This window comes from Lutra lutra, chromosome 7 (assembly GCF_902655055.1).
Source record: "Lutra lutra chromosome 7, mLutLut1.2, whole genome shotgun sequence".
In the NCBI taxonomy this organism is placed as follows: Eukaryota; Metazoa; Chordata; class Mammalia; order Carnivora; family Mustelidae; genus Lutra; species Lutra lutra.
The window spans coordinates 81,009,845-81,025,565 of NC_062284.1; the positions used below are offsets into that span (position 1 = coordinate 81,009,845).

The 15,721-nt window shown below is 41.6% G+C and overlaps 2 protein-coding genes across 6 annotated transcripts in view; one reads left to right on the plus strand and one right to left on the minus strand.

Annotated features, from left to right (window-relative positions):
* STRN3 (striatin 3) overlaps nt 1–1,195 on the minus strand; it is a 120,405-nt gene extending 119,210 nt beyond the window's left edge. The window contains 1 exon segment of the mRNA XM_047737946.1: nt 645–1,195. Coding sequence (XP_047593902.1) covers nt 645–926 — 282 coding nt within the window. The 5' untranslated portion in view covers nt 927–1,195.
* The window catches only part of AP4S1 (adaptor related protein complex 4 subunit sigma 1), a 54,237-nt gene continuing 38,729 nt past the window's right edge, over nt 214–15,721 (plus strand). For 2 of the 5 annotated variants that reach the window (XM_047737940.1, XM_047737939.1), the window contains exon 1: nt 361–527. Coding sequence is in view for 1 of the 5 variants with exons in the window: in XM_047737944.1 (XP_047593900.1) it covers nt 275–527 (253 nt within the window). In the remaining 4 variants the exon portion in view is untranslated. Of the gene's footprint in view, nt 528–9,216; nt 9,336–15,721 lie in introns of those variants that run through there. The other 3 variants (XM_047737944.1, XM_047737943.1, XM_047737942.1) reach the window with 3 other exon arrangements.

A 15,721-nucleotide genomic window follows, 5' to 3' on the forward strand; every position in this document is an offset into this window, starting at 1 on the left:
GAACCTAAGTGAGTAAGGCAGCATCCCAGGTAATAAGGTACTGAAAGTTGGCGGTAGGAAATGAAAACTTCTCAAGAGAGCAGCAAGACATTATGCTTGGTAGCAGCCCTGGAAAGAAGCGTGGCTGTCAAGGGGCAAGTGCATACCAACTCCGAGAGAGGGGGCCAAAAATGCCAAATCGGATGGGGGGGGTGATGAAAAGATAATAAAATGCCCATCCCAGACCCTCTCCTCGGGCTCTCCGTCGCAACAGGCACAATCAAAAGCAAGCTTAATGCCCAATAACCCCGCGCCGGACTCTCCCACAGAGAAGAGTTTAGCCCCAAACCCCGGAGGCCAGGCAGGCCGCCTCCAGAGGAGCCCCCGCAGACGCCATACTAAAAGTCAAAATGGCTGCCCCAAGGAAGCCCGCACCGCGCAGCTAGTAAGGGTTGGGGAACAAGATTCTGCGGGAAAGGGGGAGGGGGACTCTCGGAAGAGCCGTCGCCAGAACCGTAGGCAGGACTATCGCCCCCCGAGCTGCACAGGTAGGTTCCCCTCAACCCTCAAGGCCCGGGGCTCCGACAGAGGGGAGTCCGGCCCCACCCCCCCAGCCGGGAACCCCGCCGCCGCAGCCGTCCCGCACACCGACCCCAGCAAGGTACCTGCAGTTCGGCCCGCTCCACCTCCCAGTGCGCCCGCTCCATCTCGAACCGAGCCCACTCGTGCTGGATGTAGTGCAGGATCCCCGGAATAGTGTACTGCTGCGGCCGGGACAGCTCCGGGCCTGCCGCGGAGCCCGCACCCTCGGCGGCTGGAGGACCCCCACCGCCCGCCGCTCCATTTCCCCCTGGCGAAGGGCTCATGTTCCCCCCAGGTCCCTGCTGCTGCCTTGGAGGGGCTGCCATCCCCGGGCCTCCACCACCGCCTCCGGCGAGCTCGTCCATTGTGTGTGGGGCCCCGGCCGGGGCGCAGGGCGAGAAGCCGACGGCTGGGGGAAGGGCCGGGGAGGGTGGCCCCGCGCTGGCCGCGGGGCGGAGGCCGCCTGAGAAAGGGGCGAGGAGGGGGTCGTTGCTGTATGCTTGCCGTGGGTCAGAGCAGGGAGCTGCCGGCCGCCGCCATTACAGTCCCTCCTCCATCTGCCCGTCTCACTCACTCACTTTAGGGAAAGGGGGGGCCGTGGCGGGAGGGGGAAGAGGGGGCAGGGTTGGGAAGGGGATAGACGTAGGGCCGTCACTCCCGCACAGCATGCCGGGTAGAGAACGCCGCTGCCGCCGCAAGCCTAGCAGCCAAATAGAGTGAGGCCTCACCAAACGCAGGCGTACTGAGGACCCAGTAAGGGCGCTTGAGGCGGGGTAGGAGCTCTGACCCCGCCCCCTGGCCCTCCCGACTTGCTCCGGGTGTCTCGCTGCGGTTCCTGGACGGTGGTCCACCGAGACTCTTAACTTTGGGGAGCCAGAGGGTCTCGTGCTCCCAACCATCAGTTTCCCTTGCTCAATTACCAACCTCCCGAACGTCGTTCCCCACCCAAGAGTCTCAGCAGCCTGCGTGCCTTAGAAAAGCTGTTTTAACCTGACTGGCGCTCCGGCCGACCGCCGCCGGTCCCGGATTCCTGCCGTTTCTTTCGCATTCCTTGCGTGTTTCAGGGTGTCCCAGAGGGTCGGGCCTCTTTCTCTGGTTGTCACTCGCTCTTTCGCTGGTTTCTTAGCACCAGTCAGTTATTGATACTTGGGCGTGGGGGGGAGGGGGGGGTTGCTCTCTTTTGGCAAATTGCCCAGATCCTTCCGGACGTTGGTGACTGATTCCCGGTCTCCGTTTCAAGCCCGAGCTTTGGTTCTAATTCTGTGCTCCCGGTCGCCGGTCGCAACTTGTTCCACTTTGCCTACCCCCTTCTTTACTATTCTGGTGTGGGTTGGTTGGGGTGGGGGTGGGGGTGAAGCAGGAGTGAATGTTTCCATTTTTTTCTTTGGGAGAAGGGAGGGTGAAAAACTTTAGATCTTGACGATGGTGTGAAGAGAGAGAAAGATAACTTTGAAGGAGACTTGTTAGACTAACAATTAGGTGTTTCAGAATGAATGGGTTGACAAATAGGATTCATAGCAGAATCTTTTGATTCACGCCGTGAATACAACGTAAAATCCTAGATGAACAGCTGCAAAGATGTTTTCCTAGGTCATTAAATGATGTTTGAATGAATATAATATACACCGAAAAGTCACGCTTAATCTTTTAAGTACCGTAGTGTTTTTATGTACTTAGGTTGCCAGAAAACATCCTTAATGAACTAGTACGTTTCTAAAGAAAATTAATATAGTTAATAACCACTTGTTTGAAAAATAGGACAAAAAATATTGAACAATTAATAAGGGGGAAAAGGTTCAATAATTAGCTACCGAGGAAAATTGCACATAAAATTGATTGCATTAATTTTTTTCTTCTCTACTACCAGTATGTACTATACAAGACCACTCAAGGTATAATTTCAAAAAGATAAAAATAGTACATCTTATTTTATCATATCTGCTTTACTATTCTTATGTCTAATGGAGAGCAGATTGGACTTGTTACCCATGCTCCCATATTTTATTTGTAAATGAAATGAGGTCTTAGGTTACATATTATTAGGAACTATTTCTCCATATTGTTAAGTACTATTTTTCTATTTTATAGTGACCACCATACAACTTGCTTATTTAGTCCTCTTCCTTTTTAAGGGGCCTCATATCACATAAAATGTTCTAAAATATGTCTCCAAGAAACATGTTTGAGCAGGTATAATTGATCTCTGTTACGTTGGCATCAAAAGAATAACGTGTACTTATATTTCGCTCTGGTACCTCAAGCTCAAGTAAAACTAGATTGATAATCCTTCCACTTTCTTCCCCACACACCTTCAAAAAAACAACTCTGTTTCTCTTCTATTACCTATCTTATTAGGTGGCACTACATTCAAACTTGAGGGCTGGCAGTCATTGTAGTACCTTCCTTTCACTCATCCCCACATCCAATCCCTTTCTCAGTACATATTTCATTTCTTTCCTTATCTGTATCATAACTATTCCATTACCTTTCTTCTTGTGTTAGTTTAAGCCTTCCCACCTTACTTGTTCCCTTACCTACCACTGATGCCTGAGTGATCTCCAAAAGACAGATCTGATTCTATTGTTTCTTGCTTAAAATATTTTAGTGATGGCGTGCCTGGGTGGCCCAGTCGGTTAAGCACTGGACTCTTGGTTTGGGTTCAGGTCATGATCTCAGGATCATGAGATTGAGCCCATGTGGGGCTCTGCACTCTGCAGAGTCCCCTGGAGATTGTCTCTCCTCTGCCCCTCCCCCTGTGCATGCTCTTTCTCTCTCTCTCTCTCTCTCCAATAAATTAATCTTTAAAAAAATATTTTGGTCGTCACTGGATTTAGAATAAAGCCCAAATTTTAGCATGGCATATAAAGATCCTTCAAATTCTGGATCCTCCCTATTGCTTAGTCTGCCATCATACCATCATGGCACTCCTCTCCAGGCAAGCTACACTGATTTTGGTTCCTCAAGAGCATAATGCTGTTTCATTTCATGAGAATTGAACACATGCTGTACCCCATTGGCTTCCCTTCCTTTCTTCAGTCAAAACTTAGTTTGAGTATTACTTCTACCAGAAGGCTTTCTAGATCCCTGAATTAGATTTAGTTTTAAAATATGAAGTGCCGGGGCACCTGGGTGGCTTGGTTGGATAAGCGACAGCCTTCAGCTCAGGTCATGATCCTGGAGTCCCAGGACTGAGTCCTGCATATGGCTGTCCACTCAGTAGGGAGTCTGCTTCTGCCTCTGGACGCCCCCCCCCCCATGCTAGTTCTCTCTCATTCTGTCTCTCAAATAAATAAATAAAAACTTTAAACAATCATAAAATAATAAAATAAAATATGAAGTGCTCCCTGGCCACCTAGGTGGCTCAGTCAGTTGAGCCTCTGCCTTCAGCTTGGGTCATGATCCCAGGGTCTTGGGATCAAGCCTCACATCAGCCTCCCTGCCCAGCAAGGAGCCCACTTTTCCCTCTCCCTCTGCCTGCCAGTCCCCACTGCTTGAGCTCTCTCTCTTTCAAATAAATAAATAAAAGTCTTTTAAAAAATTTGAAGTACTCCAAATTTGAAGAATTCCAGTTGAACATGTCTGCACTCACTTTCACCATGGTTTTATAAATGCCAATAATTCAGTCCTTGGCCATGTTCTACCCAGATCACAGCCATGTTTCTGTAGCCTTGCAGCCTGTTAGAGGGATAGGACCCATGCCCCTCTGATTTGCAACTGTACCCCCCTGGTCGGAGATAGTGCATTTGGGGATCTCCCCAAAATGATGAATAACTGAAATTTAGACTAGACTAATAGGCATATTTTTCCTTCACCTCAACTTTTTTGTAGTATTAGTTTTTGCTACCATTATATCAGCTATTTACGGTTCAGTAGCCAAAACTGCTCTGAGTTCTTTTTTATTTTGTTTTGTTTTTTTATAGTTGACTTTACCCTGAGTATTAAAAGAGAAAGATATCAAGATTTTCTCCAATGTGAGGAGAATATTTTTTACATTATTGTCATTGTATATTGTGTCCATGACTCCTGAGGACACTCTGCAGTTAGCTCCTGGAATCTTGTCCTTTGTATTAATGAGCTTTCCCAGGTCATATCATCACCTACAACTCACCTAACTGGAACTCCCTCCTGGAACTGTGGCTAAGTCATTTCCTCTCTTCAGTTTCACCTTTGAAACTTCTTATTTGTTCTGTCTTTTCATCAGTCCTGTTCCTCGCTGCTCCTCTCCCATTGATTCTTTAAGTTTCAGTGTACTGCTGATGATCTTCAAGAGCACCTATTTACATTAAATATAAACTTATAAATTTAGAAGTTTAGGGGGTTTTTTTCCCTTTCCTTTTAGCTTATCTTAGACACCTGTGTGCTTATTCTATCTGACCAAAAAGGGATTTGTCAAATTTGATGTTAGTATGTTCTATCAGTAGAAGTATGTTAAGGAATTCCAAGCTTTTAATTAAGTCAGGAGTTGTTAACATTAAGATATCTTCTTCCCAATTATTGCAATATCTGAGGTACAAAGAGTTTTGACCCTGCCTTTGAGAACTGTATGGCTCCCTGTAATTACTCACCTGAACATCCAGTTTCACACCTTGCAGGCTATAAACCTGAGGTCCTTCTAACAAAGAGCTCAAACTGGTTCTCAAACACTGATCTAGTCATCTTTTTGCATCATGTGGAAAGGTTGCAACAGGTACTCTTATCTCCATGGGGAGATGAGGAAGCTGAGATTAGAGTTCTGGGTCACCTCCTCAGGCCCTTACTAGAATAGGAAGTGAGTCCTACTCATATCAGTGAGTATATATGTTTTTTTGGAAACAAAGTCTCCCCTCACTATTCTTCCTCCTACTATCCTATCAGTTGCTTAATATCACGGTCTCTGGTTCCCAAATCATTTGTACTTCTAAAATCATTTTTAGGTGATTTGGGGTAATTTTGTCAGGGAAATTATGTAGTGTTTACATTTATAAATATAGAGAACAAAGGAGGAAGATCTTTGAGAAGATCTGGCATGTGCTCAAAAACCAGAGGAGCAAACTGTGTAATGTATATAGAACAGAAAATGAGGAGACAGCATTGCCCTACACTGTGGTTTAACCTGCCAAATAAGATCAGATATCTATTTCTCATTACAGGAGTTGCCTGTGGCTAAGAAAATTATAGAAATACATGCAGGGCACTTGAACTATTCAAATAATATGTTGTATGGAAAAGAAAAGGAAAAGGACCTTCAACGGTTATAGAAAAATAGGTACCAAAACCTTTAAGAAACTCAGCATGCTATATAAAATTCTAGTCCAAGTTCATTCCTGAATTGTCTTCTGGGTAATATGAGTCAGAAAGCAGTATGCTTTGATAATATTGTATAATAGCTAACTCACAAAGATGTCACAATTGAAGGAAAAAAAAATTGCCTAGAGCAGAGTCCCTCCTGGACATTGGCTAAAAGTGAACAGCCAGGTCCATAAACATGAGAACCAAATGACTGGAAAATGTGACTGAATGGGAAATTGCCAAAACTTTCCTAGGTAATAATTTACAATCTTGGAAATGTGGTTTGTCTCCTATTTGAGCAACAGTAGAGAATGTTCAAAAGAGTGATACCAGACACAGACACTTTGCCTTGGAAATCTATGCTAGAGAGTGTTCTCTTTGGAGAATGTTTTAAATTTGGCAAAAATTCCCAAAATCTTGTGGGCTTTTTTTTTATAACAACATATTTTTAAGTGATGGTTTTGTCTTTGTATTACTAGACTAACCTAAAGAGTATGGCAATTACTCTACAAAAAAAAGATTGAAGAATTTTTAAACGTTTAAAAATAAATCCTATTCTCCTTTGCTCCTTTTATTTCGTAAGTTTTAATATAGTAATTAGATATTCTAAATCATGCTGTGCCTAGACTTTTTCTATTTAGTTTTTTAATTTTGAAAAAATTTCAATCACAGGGGTGCCTAGCTGGATCAGTCGATGAGCATGGGACTCTTGATCTCAGGGTTGTAAATTTGAGCCCTGTGTTGGGTGTGGAGATGACTTAAAAATAAAATCTAAAAAAAAAAGAAAAAAGAAAAATTTCAGTCATGCAAATATAGAAACAAAGTTTTATGAACTATACTTACAATGGTTATCAAAATGTTGCTGTTCTCTGTTCAACTCTTCCACCTTCTTGCTGAGGATTTTTTTTTACTATTACAAAAATGTATTTAATAAAGAATTTAATATAAAAATGTTTGCAGCCCTGATTTTCATCTCATAGTAAAACTGGCTCATTGGAAAGGAGACATGTTAGAAGCAATTGATTCCTGTGGTGAACAAGTCTTAGCTTATAGTTGTTCCAAGGCTTAAATATGATGATACTGTTTCCTTGTATTACCACTTTTTTGTATTGTTCTGTTCTGTTGCCCACTGACTGCTGTCTCAATGCATTCATTTATCACAAGTTTCATAAAGCTATCAAATCCCCCAATATTCCTTGGACATGTCTGCCACCATTTAATTTCAGTTACAACTTCTTCCCTAAATTTTCCAGCTTGGCAGGGTGAGCTTTGCTCATGACATTACTTGACAAGCTCAAAGATGCCTTGAAACAGAATTCATGGTCTCTCCCATGCTCCTGTGGCAGCCACAGTAATATTTTAAAGTAAATCCCAGACATCATATTATTTCATTGGTATATATTCCTCTAAGTATCTTTAACAGATTAGGATTTTTTTTAAAAAAACATACCACAGTACCAGTGTCACACCTACGAAGTTAATTGGTAATTTGTTAATATAGTCTAATCCTTAGCCCATATTCAGTTTCCCCCAGTTGTCTCAAGAAAAAAATTTTTAAGGAGTTGGTGACTTCAAATCAGGATCCTAACAAAATTTATATATTTCATTTAGTTGCTATGTCTTTAGGTCTTTTTTAATTTTCCTTCCCGTCATCCCCACATTGTCATGCCATTTTATTGAAGAGACCAGGTTATTTATCCTATAGGATTTCACACATTTGGCTGATTGCATTTTTATGGTATTATTTAGCATATTCTTTTCTCCTCCATATTTTCTATAAAATAGGAAGTCCTAGATGGGACATTTCCTTGCACTCATGGGCAAGAGAAACCCTACCAGGCATCCTCCCAATTCTCCCTGTGGTTCTTAGACTCACTTGTGGGGCTCCCATTTCAAGTGGGGAAGAGCATCCCCTTTCTTTGGATGATAACCTGGTGATTTCTGGATTCTTTGGCTGCTTTGAATGTTAGAAGACCACATTTTCAAACCTCCACTTCAGCCAGCACAGCTGTGGTCATCATTTTTTTTTTTTTTTTTTTTTTTAAGATTTTATTTGAGAGAGAGAGAGAGCATGAGCAGGGGTGGGGGCAGGGGGTGAGTAAGTTGTTGGGCAGAGGAGAGGAACAAGCAGACTCCCTGCTAAGCAGAGGCTCAACTGGGGGCTCCACTTAGGGCTCGACCCCCAGACCCTGAGATCACGACCAGAACCATAATCAGACGCTTAGTCAACTGAGTTACCCAGGCGCACCTGTGGTCGCCCCATTTTTGTTAAGTGTAGTTTGACTCTACCCATTCTAGATTTCCAGGACCATTTTTCACCTGGTTTTTGGTAAAGATGTTGCCTACAGACTTGAATTTTTTTTCCAACATTGCATCTATCACCATTTTTTGTGAGTGGATCCTGGGAGCTCCCAAAACTACTCTGCTACTATCACCTTGCCTCTCTATACTCTTGGCATTTTAAAGTTTAAGTTGCTTGCTATTTAACCTAAAGGTACTTATTACAACCGGATTTGAAATAGCTTTATTTGACCACTATTAAGTAGTCGAGGCATTTTTGCTCTTCAAAGATTGTGACAGGGGCGCTTGGGTGGCTCAGTGGGTTAAGCCGCTGCCTTCGGCTCAGGTCATGATCCCAGAGTCCTGGGATCGAGTCCCGCATCGGGCTCGCTGCTCAGCAGGAAGCCTGCTTCCCTTCCTCTCTCTCTGTCTGCCTCTCTGCCTACTTGTGATCTCTCTCTGTCAAATAAATAAATAAATAAATCTTTAAAAAAAAAAAAAGACTGTGACATATAAATTAGTATAAATTTAGGGGCGCCTGGGTGGCTCAGTGGGTTGAGCCGCTGCCTTCGGCTCGGGTCATGATCTCAGGGTCCTGGGATCGAGCCCCGCATCGTGCTCTCTGCTCAGCGGGGAGCCTGCTTCCTCCTCTCTCTCTGCCTGCCTCTCTGCCTGCTTGTGATCTCTCTCTGTCAAATAAATAAATAAAATCTTTTAAAAATAAATAAATAAATAAATTAGTATAAATTTAAGTATGAATATTCCTTTGGGCAACGTTCGGGCCAGCTCTTGGCTGACGACTGTAATATCCTATTTACATTTTCAGCGGGAGCTGTAACATGTTGCTACACTTTACTGTGAAATTCAGAAAAGCAAAAGGTGTTCCTGGGCAAAGGGCAGCCAACCAGGCCACCTGAAAGGACCTGCCTTTACCCTGACATTTGATCTGAATGAGAATGATACTAAATTCAGATACGTGTCTGCAAACTTGCCTTGGACAGCATTTGCCGGGTATGCTTTATTTATTGGAAGTAGAAAGGGAGATTAGCTGAACTCACTAAGAGAGCAAATCAGGCGCAGGGATTTTGGAAGTATAGGTCCAGTTGTAAACGTTAAGCATGCTGTGTTAAATGTAGTAATATGAGTTTTACGGTCCTAAATTTTCGTGTGATCTGATTGAGTCATTTCTGAGGCATTTTAGGCTCCGTGTTGAGCTCCACCAAAAAGTAAGTAATCTGTTAGAATTGCACCTTTTGTGAAATGCTCCAGGGTCGGATTGAAACTGCCAGAATATGCATGATAGCCAGTAAAAGCTTTTGTGCGGAGGGTTCAACTGACCCGAGCTAGATTTACACTAGTGAATGAGGAGTAGAATTGTGCATCGCTGGTCATACTATGGCCATCACTGCATTACTGGAGTCTTGAGGCAAACCTGGAGGGAAAGAGCCCTGGGTGAGAGCACAGACTCTGGAGTTAGGCCATCCAACATTGGGTCCTTTCTCCATTGTTTTAATGGGTGACCTTTGGCAAGTGACTAAGTATTCATACCTGTAAGTGAGGATAAAAACAGTCTCCAACTCATAGAAGTATTAAGAGGATCAAATGAATGTAGGTAAAATGTACAGAACAGCCCCTGGCTGTCTAGTTAGTACTGTGTTAGTGCTTTCTAGTGTTACTGTCTCTTGTCATGAGTTGCCGTGTCCGGTCCCGTTCACACATCATATTCCAAAGAGCAAATACTACCTTTCATGATGCAGCCGAGAAGGTCCTTCATGAGCACCATCAAACACTGGAAGTATTAATTACTCATTTGAATTAGGATTCATGGTGGTCGTGTCACTAACAAAAAAGATAGATCTTGTTGGGTATGTTAGCTGATGCCTAAACAAGAGATTAATGCAGTAATTTTTGTGTTTCACTGCTTCTCTTTAGAAGGGTGATCTGCAAAAACAATTTGTTATTGGAGCCATAATTTTCCAAGTGATATCTTGAAACCCTGAAAATATTGATGTAGCTTTTGCTATGCTTGGTTTTAACTCAGGACATACTTTATTTAAGAAGCTCTTAAAATAAGAACTTTAATACATTGGTGTAGTTTCATAGTATGATTTTCTTGCATATTTTTTAGGGAAATATTAATAGTAATTAATTTTTCCTTAAGTAATGTGAGCATTAGAGTTAAAAACTTGACAATATTGAAATGAATTAGTTGCAGGTAAATTATGGAATGATTATTTTATAGAAACATTTTTTTTTTAAGATTTTATTTATTTGACAGAGATCACAAGTAGGCAGAGAGGCAGGCAGAGAGAGAGGAAGGGAAGCAGGCTCCCCGCTGAGCAGAGAGCCTGATGTGGGTCTTGATCCCAGGACCCTGGGATCACAACCTGAGCCGAAGGCAGAGGCCTTAACCCACTGAACCACCAAGGTGCCCCTATAGAAACATTTTCAATAATTCCAGCATTGTATTTAAATTCAATTTATAGTCAACTTTTCAGAGAAACATTTTTTGTAAAGTGAGATTCCTTTGCATCCCAGCAATGTTTTGTTTGCTTCTTCTTTGACACAAGAAGATAGGAGCCATCAACAAATCAAATTTTAATTCCAAATTGTTTTAGTTTGATTTGAATTTAAAACCTGTAACATTGCACTTGACACTTTAAGAGTACTCATAGGCCTGTCATTCAGATCCTAATACGATGCTGTTAGGTGACTGCTCTTCAGAAGGAAAAACATAGAAGAAAAATCTGCCTTTGTATGGCTTCCACAGTTTCCATTGGAAATCAGATGCCCAGCAAAAATGAACAAGATCCATCTAACTTAATACAGAAGTTAAATTTATTAGAATCCAGAATATCTGGTTTGAAGTATTTCCAATTTGAGGGGGAAATTTGACAAGCTGCCCATTTTACAGGAATGGGGAGTAAAATATAGTACTCCTATTTATCTTCTGGAGTTCCTCCTTATTGACACATTGTAACATCAGAATAACAAGTTCTGGGAGTATCCCAGCCATGAGACTGCTAGATCTCTGCTTCCCATGCTCTCTCCTCTAAAACTAAGATATTGGATGTCTTTGTTAGCCCAAAAATTCGATGAAGAGGGGCACCTGGATGGCTCAGTGGGTTAGGCCTCTGCCTTCGGCTCAGATCATGATCTCAGGGTCCTGGATCAAGCCCCAAGTTGGGCTTTCTGCTCAGCGGGGAGCCTGCTTCCCCCTCTCTCTCTGCCTGCCTCTCTGCCTGCTTGTGATTTCTCTCTCTGCCAAATAAAATAAAATAAAATAAAATAAATCTTTAATAAATAAATAATTTTTAAAATAAAATTTAAAAATTCAATGAAGATTTTTAGTCAGCACAAGTATTTGATTCGTGTGGCTAATTTTAACTGAGCAATAAAGATTACCCATGCAGGGGTATTTCTTCACTATTTCTAACCCATGCCCATGTTTTGTCAAAGTAAAATATAATTCCCTATTTTAATGTTATTTCAAATTTCAAAATAAATTATCCTTGACATGAAACCCTATAGAAGAGGGGCGCCTGGGGGGCTTTGTTGGTAAGTGTCAGCCTTCTGCTCAGGTCATGGTCTCAGGGTCTTGGGATCAAGCCCCACATCAGACTCTCTGCTCAGCTGGGAGTCTGCTGCTCCCTCTAACTCTCCCTCTCTGCTCTCTCTCTCTCTCTCTCTCACTCTGCTCTCCCTCTCTCTCTCTCAAATAATTAAATAAAATCTTAAAAAAAAAAAACCTAATAGAAGAAAGATAATTTTAGAAGAAAATCTTTGTTTTGATATCAAAAGATATGTATTGTTATCTCCATTGGTGGTAATGGGAAGGTTGAGTCCCATTGTTTGCCCCAAAGCAGCTTTTCTATCCTAAGAGTGGAGGGTAAGATATCAACAACAAAAGGGTGCCTGGGTGGCTCAGTTGGTTGAGCTACTGCAGCTCAGGTCATGATCTGGAGTCCTGGGATCGAGTCCCACATCATGCTCCCTGCTCAGCAGGGAGTCTGCTCCCTCTGACCCTCCCCACTCTCAAGCTCTTTCTCTCTCTCTCTCTCTCTCAAATAAATAAATAAAATCTTAAAAAAAAAAAATGTCAACAACAGCAACAGCAGCTGCAACAACAAGCTCCTGTGAACTCCAGCCATTAACAATTTGTATCTTTAAAAGTACACGGCCCTGCCACCACCTGACCTGATAGTCATTACCTCTCTGGCAGATGACTAATGGAGCATCTATTCTCAATCCCTCCATCACCCACTACACACACACAAGCACACACACACACACACACACACATGACTAATGAATAAAAATAAAACAAGTATTTTCAGACAATGTAATGCTCTATTTATAGTATATAAATTCCTCATCCTCAGTTTTTGAAATATGACTTTTCTCCCGCTGCCTGAATCATGTTGCTGTAAAGACCTTAAAAATTCTTCAGTTCACCCCCTGATTTAGGATAGAAGTCTGATATTTGAACATCTCCAAAAGTTCAGTATCTTCCCTTTTCAGTAAAACTTCCAGTTTGTTTCTGATATATTTATATATGTTTTGAAGTTTTAAATAACCACACTTAATTTGAACTTACATTGTATCTTGGACCAGAATTTGATGAGATATTTATTAAATTTTTGTAACTGAAGTATAGTTGACCTACAATGTTACATTAGTGTTAAGCTTACAACATAGTGATTCTATAATTCTGTGTACATTACTCAGTGCACACCATGATATGTATAGTTGATGAGACTTCCTTTTTTTTTTTCCCCAAGATTTTATTTATTTAGGGGCACCTGGGTGGCTCAGTGGGTTAAAGCCTCTGCCTTTGGCTCAGGTCATGATCCCAGGGTCCTGGGATCCAGCCCCGCATCAGGCTTTCTGCTCAACAGGGAGTCTCCTTCCTCCTCTCTCTCTGCTTGCTTCTCTGACTACTTGTGATCTCTGTCTATCAAATAAATAAATAAATAAATCTTTAAAAAATTTTTTTTCTTTATTTATTTGACAGACACACAATGAGAGAGGGAACACAAGCAGGAGGGAGAAGCAGGCTTCCTGCCCAGCAGGGAGCCCGATGAGGGGCTGGATCCTAGGATCCCAGGATCATGACCTGACCTAACAACTGAGCCACCCAGGCGCCCGATAAGACTTTTTGGTCAATTTACCAAAATGTCTTTAGTAGGTCAAGATGTTAGTGTCCTATGAAGTTTTAGAAATCTTTCAGATATATTCTTAGAAAAATGACAGACCAGAGTTTTAAGGTTTATTCTTAAAGTACTTTTCTACAGAAATAGGAGCTTCAGGATTTCCATAGATCCTGAATTTGATTGAAATTTAGCATTTTATTATTTTTTTTAAAAGCCTTTATTTTTAAGTAATCTCTACACCCAATGTGGGGCTCAGTCTTACAACCCTAAAATCAAGAGTTGCGTTCTCTTGAGCCAGCCAGGTACCCCGAAATTTCATATTTTAAATGGTTTTAATATTTTATTTATTTACTTATAAAGGGTGGAGGGGCAGAGGAAGAAAATCTTAAGCTTTATCTCACAACCCTGAGATCATGGCCTGAGCTGAAATCAAGAGTCCAACGCTTAACTTACTGAGCCACCCAGGTGCCCCTTAACTATTTTAAAACCAAGTTTTAAAAGTAGTACACATGTAAATATGTTAATTGCCAAATAAATCAAATGTGGTTGAAATACTTCTTGAGTGACCCAGGGATTTAACAGAAGTTAAAAGTCTCAGGTAAAGCTACTGAAAATGTATTCTGAATCATAAAGAAGAGATTTAGAGAGAGATGGGAGGGGGGGAATGGATGGAAAGAAAGGCGGGATGGTAAAAGTTTTCCTGAAGTCACATTTAATTGGTCTTAGAATTGCAGTAGCAGGGCTCCTGGATGGCTCAGGCATTAGGCATCTGCCTTCAGCTCAGGTCGTGATATCAAGCCCTGCATCGGGCTCCCTGCTCAGAGGGAAGCCTAGTTCTCCCTCTCCCACTCCCCTTGCTTGTATTCCTTCTCTCGCTGTGTCTCTCTCTGTCAAATTAATAAATAAAATCTTAAAAAAAAAAAAAAGAACTACAGTAGCAAGAATCGGTTGGAAAGAATATCTCACCTACACTGAAGAGGAGGATGAGGAAGGAAAAGGAGAGCTCTGTTGAGTGTTGTACATTTCCTTTATCTCATTTGGTCCTCACATAAGTCTGTGAGGCAGCTGTCATTCTCAGTTAACAGATGAGAAAACTGAATCATCGAAGAATTCCAGTAAATCTGAAGCAAAGAAAAAAACTGTTTTTGTGTATAAAGAAACAGTATATATTACAAACTCTAGGGAGGTGCTCCAAAATAGATGAAAGTCTGCTACTGACCAGTATTTCCTCTCATTTTAAGGATGGAAAGATTCAGAAACAGCTAGATAATTGAGAGAGGCCTATGGAATGAATCAATGTGATGTGGCAAGTAGATCTAGTAGTTGCTATTTCCATGCTTCTGGTATTTAGTCCATACCGATTAGATGCTGCCAACCCATCCACTTGGAAAAACAGTACATGTTTTAAAGAAGTACAGCGTTTAGAAATGTCACAATAAATAGAAGAGTAGTTTCATTATTCAGATTAACATTTATTTTCCAGTTGGGTAGTTTCGTAAAACTACGTAATGCAGCTCAACCTTCCTAAACAAACTTTTTGTGTGTGACACAAAAAATAACACATCTCTTCAAACTTAGGAAATATGTCAAAGTAAAGATAGGGAATTGGCCCCAATCCTACCATCCAGATTTAAGCAAAATGCATTTTGGTCTCATTACTTCCTTCTCTGCTTATTACTTCATAGCAGTTCTGAGCTTTATGTAACGCACATGCACAATGATTTTTAATAAATTTACCAAGTTGCGCAAATATTATCATGCAAATAAATCCAGTGTTAGAAGATTCTTATTATAAGGGAGATGGGTGAGGGATGGGCTAAATGGGTGATGGGCATCTAGGATGCCCAAGATGCCTTGTTGCGATGGGCACTGGGTGTTGTATGTAAATGATAAATCACTAAGTTCTACTCCTGAGCCCAATACTATATTATATGTTAACTAACTTGAATTTAAATAAATAGATTTTTTTTTTAATAAATAGATTTTTTTAAAAGAAGATTTTTTTTTTAAAGATTTATTTATTCGAGAGAGCACACGCGTAAGTAGGGGGAGGTGCAGAGAGAGAGAGAGAGACTCTTAGACTCCCCACTGATCAGGGAGCCTGATGTGGGACTCAATCTCACAATCCTGAGATCAACACCTGAGCTGAAACCAAGAGTTGGAGGCTGACTATGCAGGCTCCACCAAAAAATAGATTTTCATCATCCCTAAAACAAGTCCCATCCCCATTTTCCCCTAAACCTCTCCTGGCCCTAATTACATTATACTTGGCCCACTAATATACTTTCTATCTATATATATTTGTCTTTTCTGGATATTTCAGAGTAATGGAATCATACAATAGGTAGTGTTTTGCATCGGGCTTCTTTCATTTAATGTTTTCAAGTTTCGCCCATTTCATAGCATATAGGAGTATTTTGCTCCCTTTCACTGCTAGGTAGTTTTCCGTTATGTGTAGA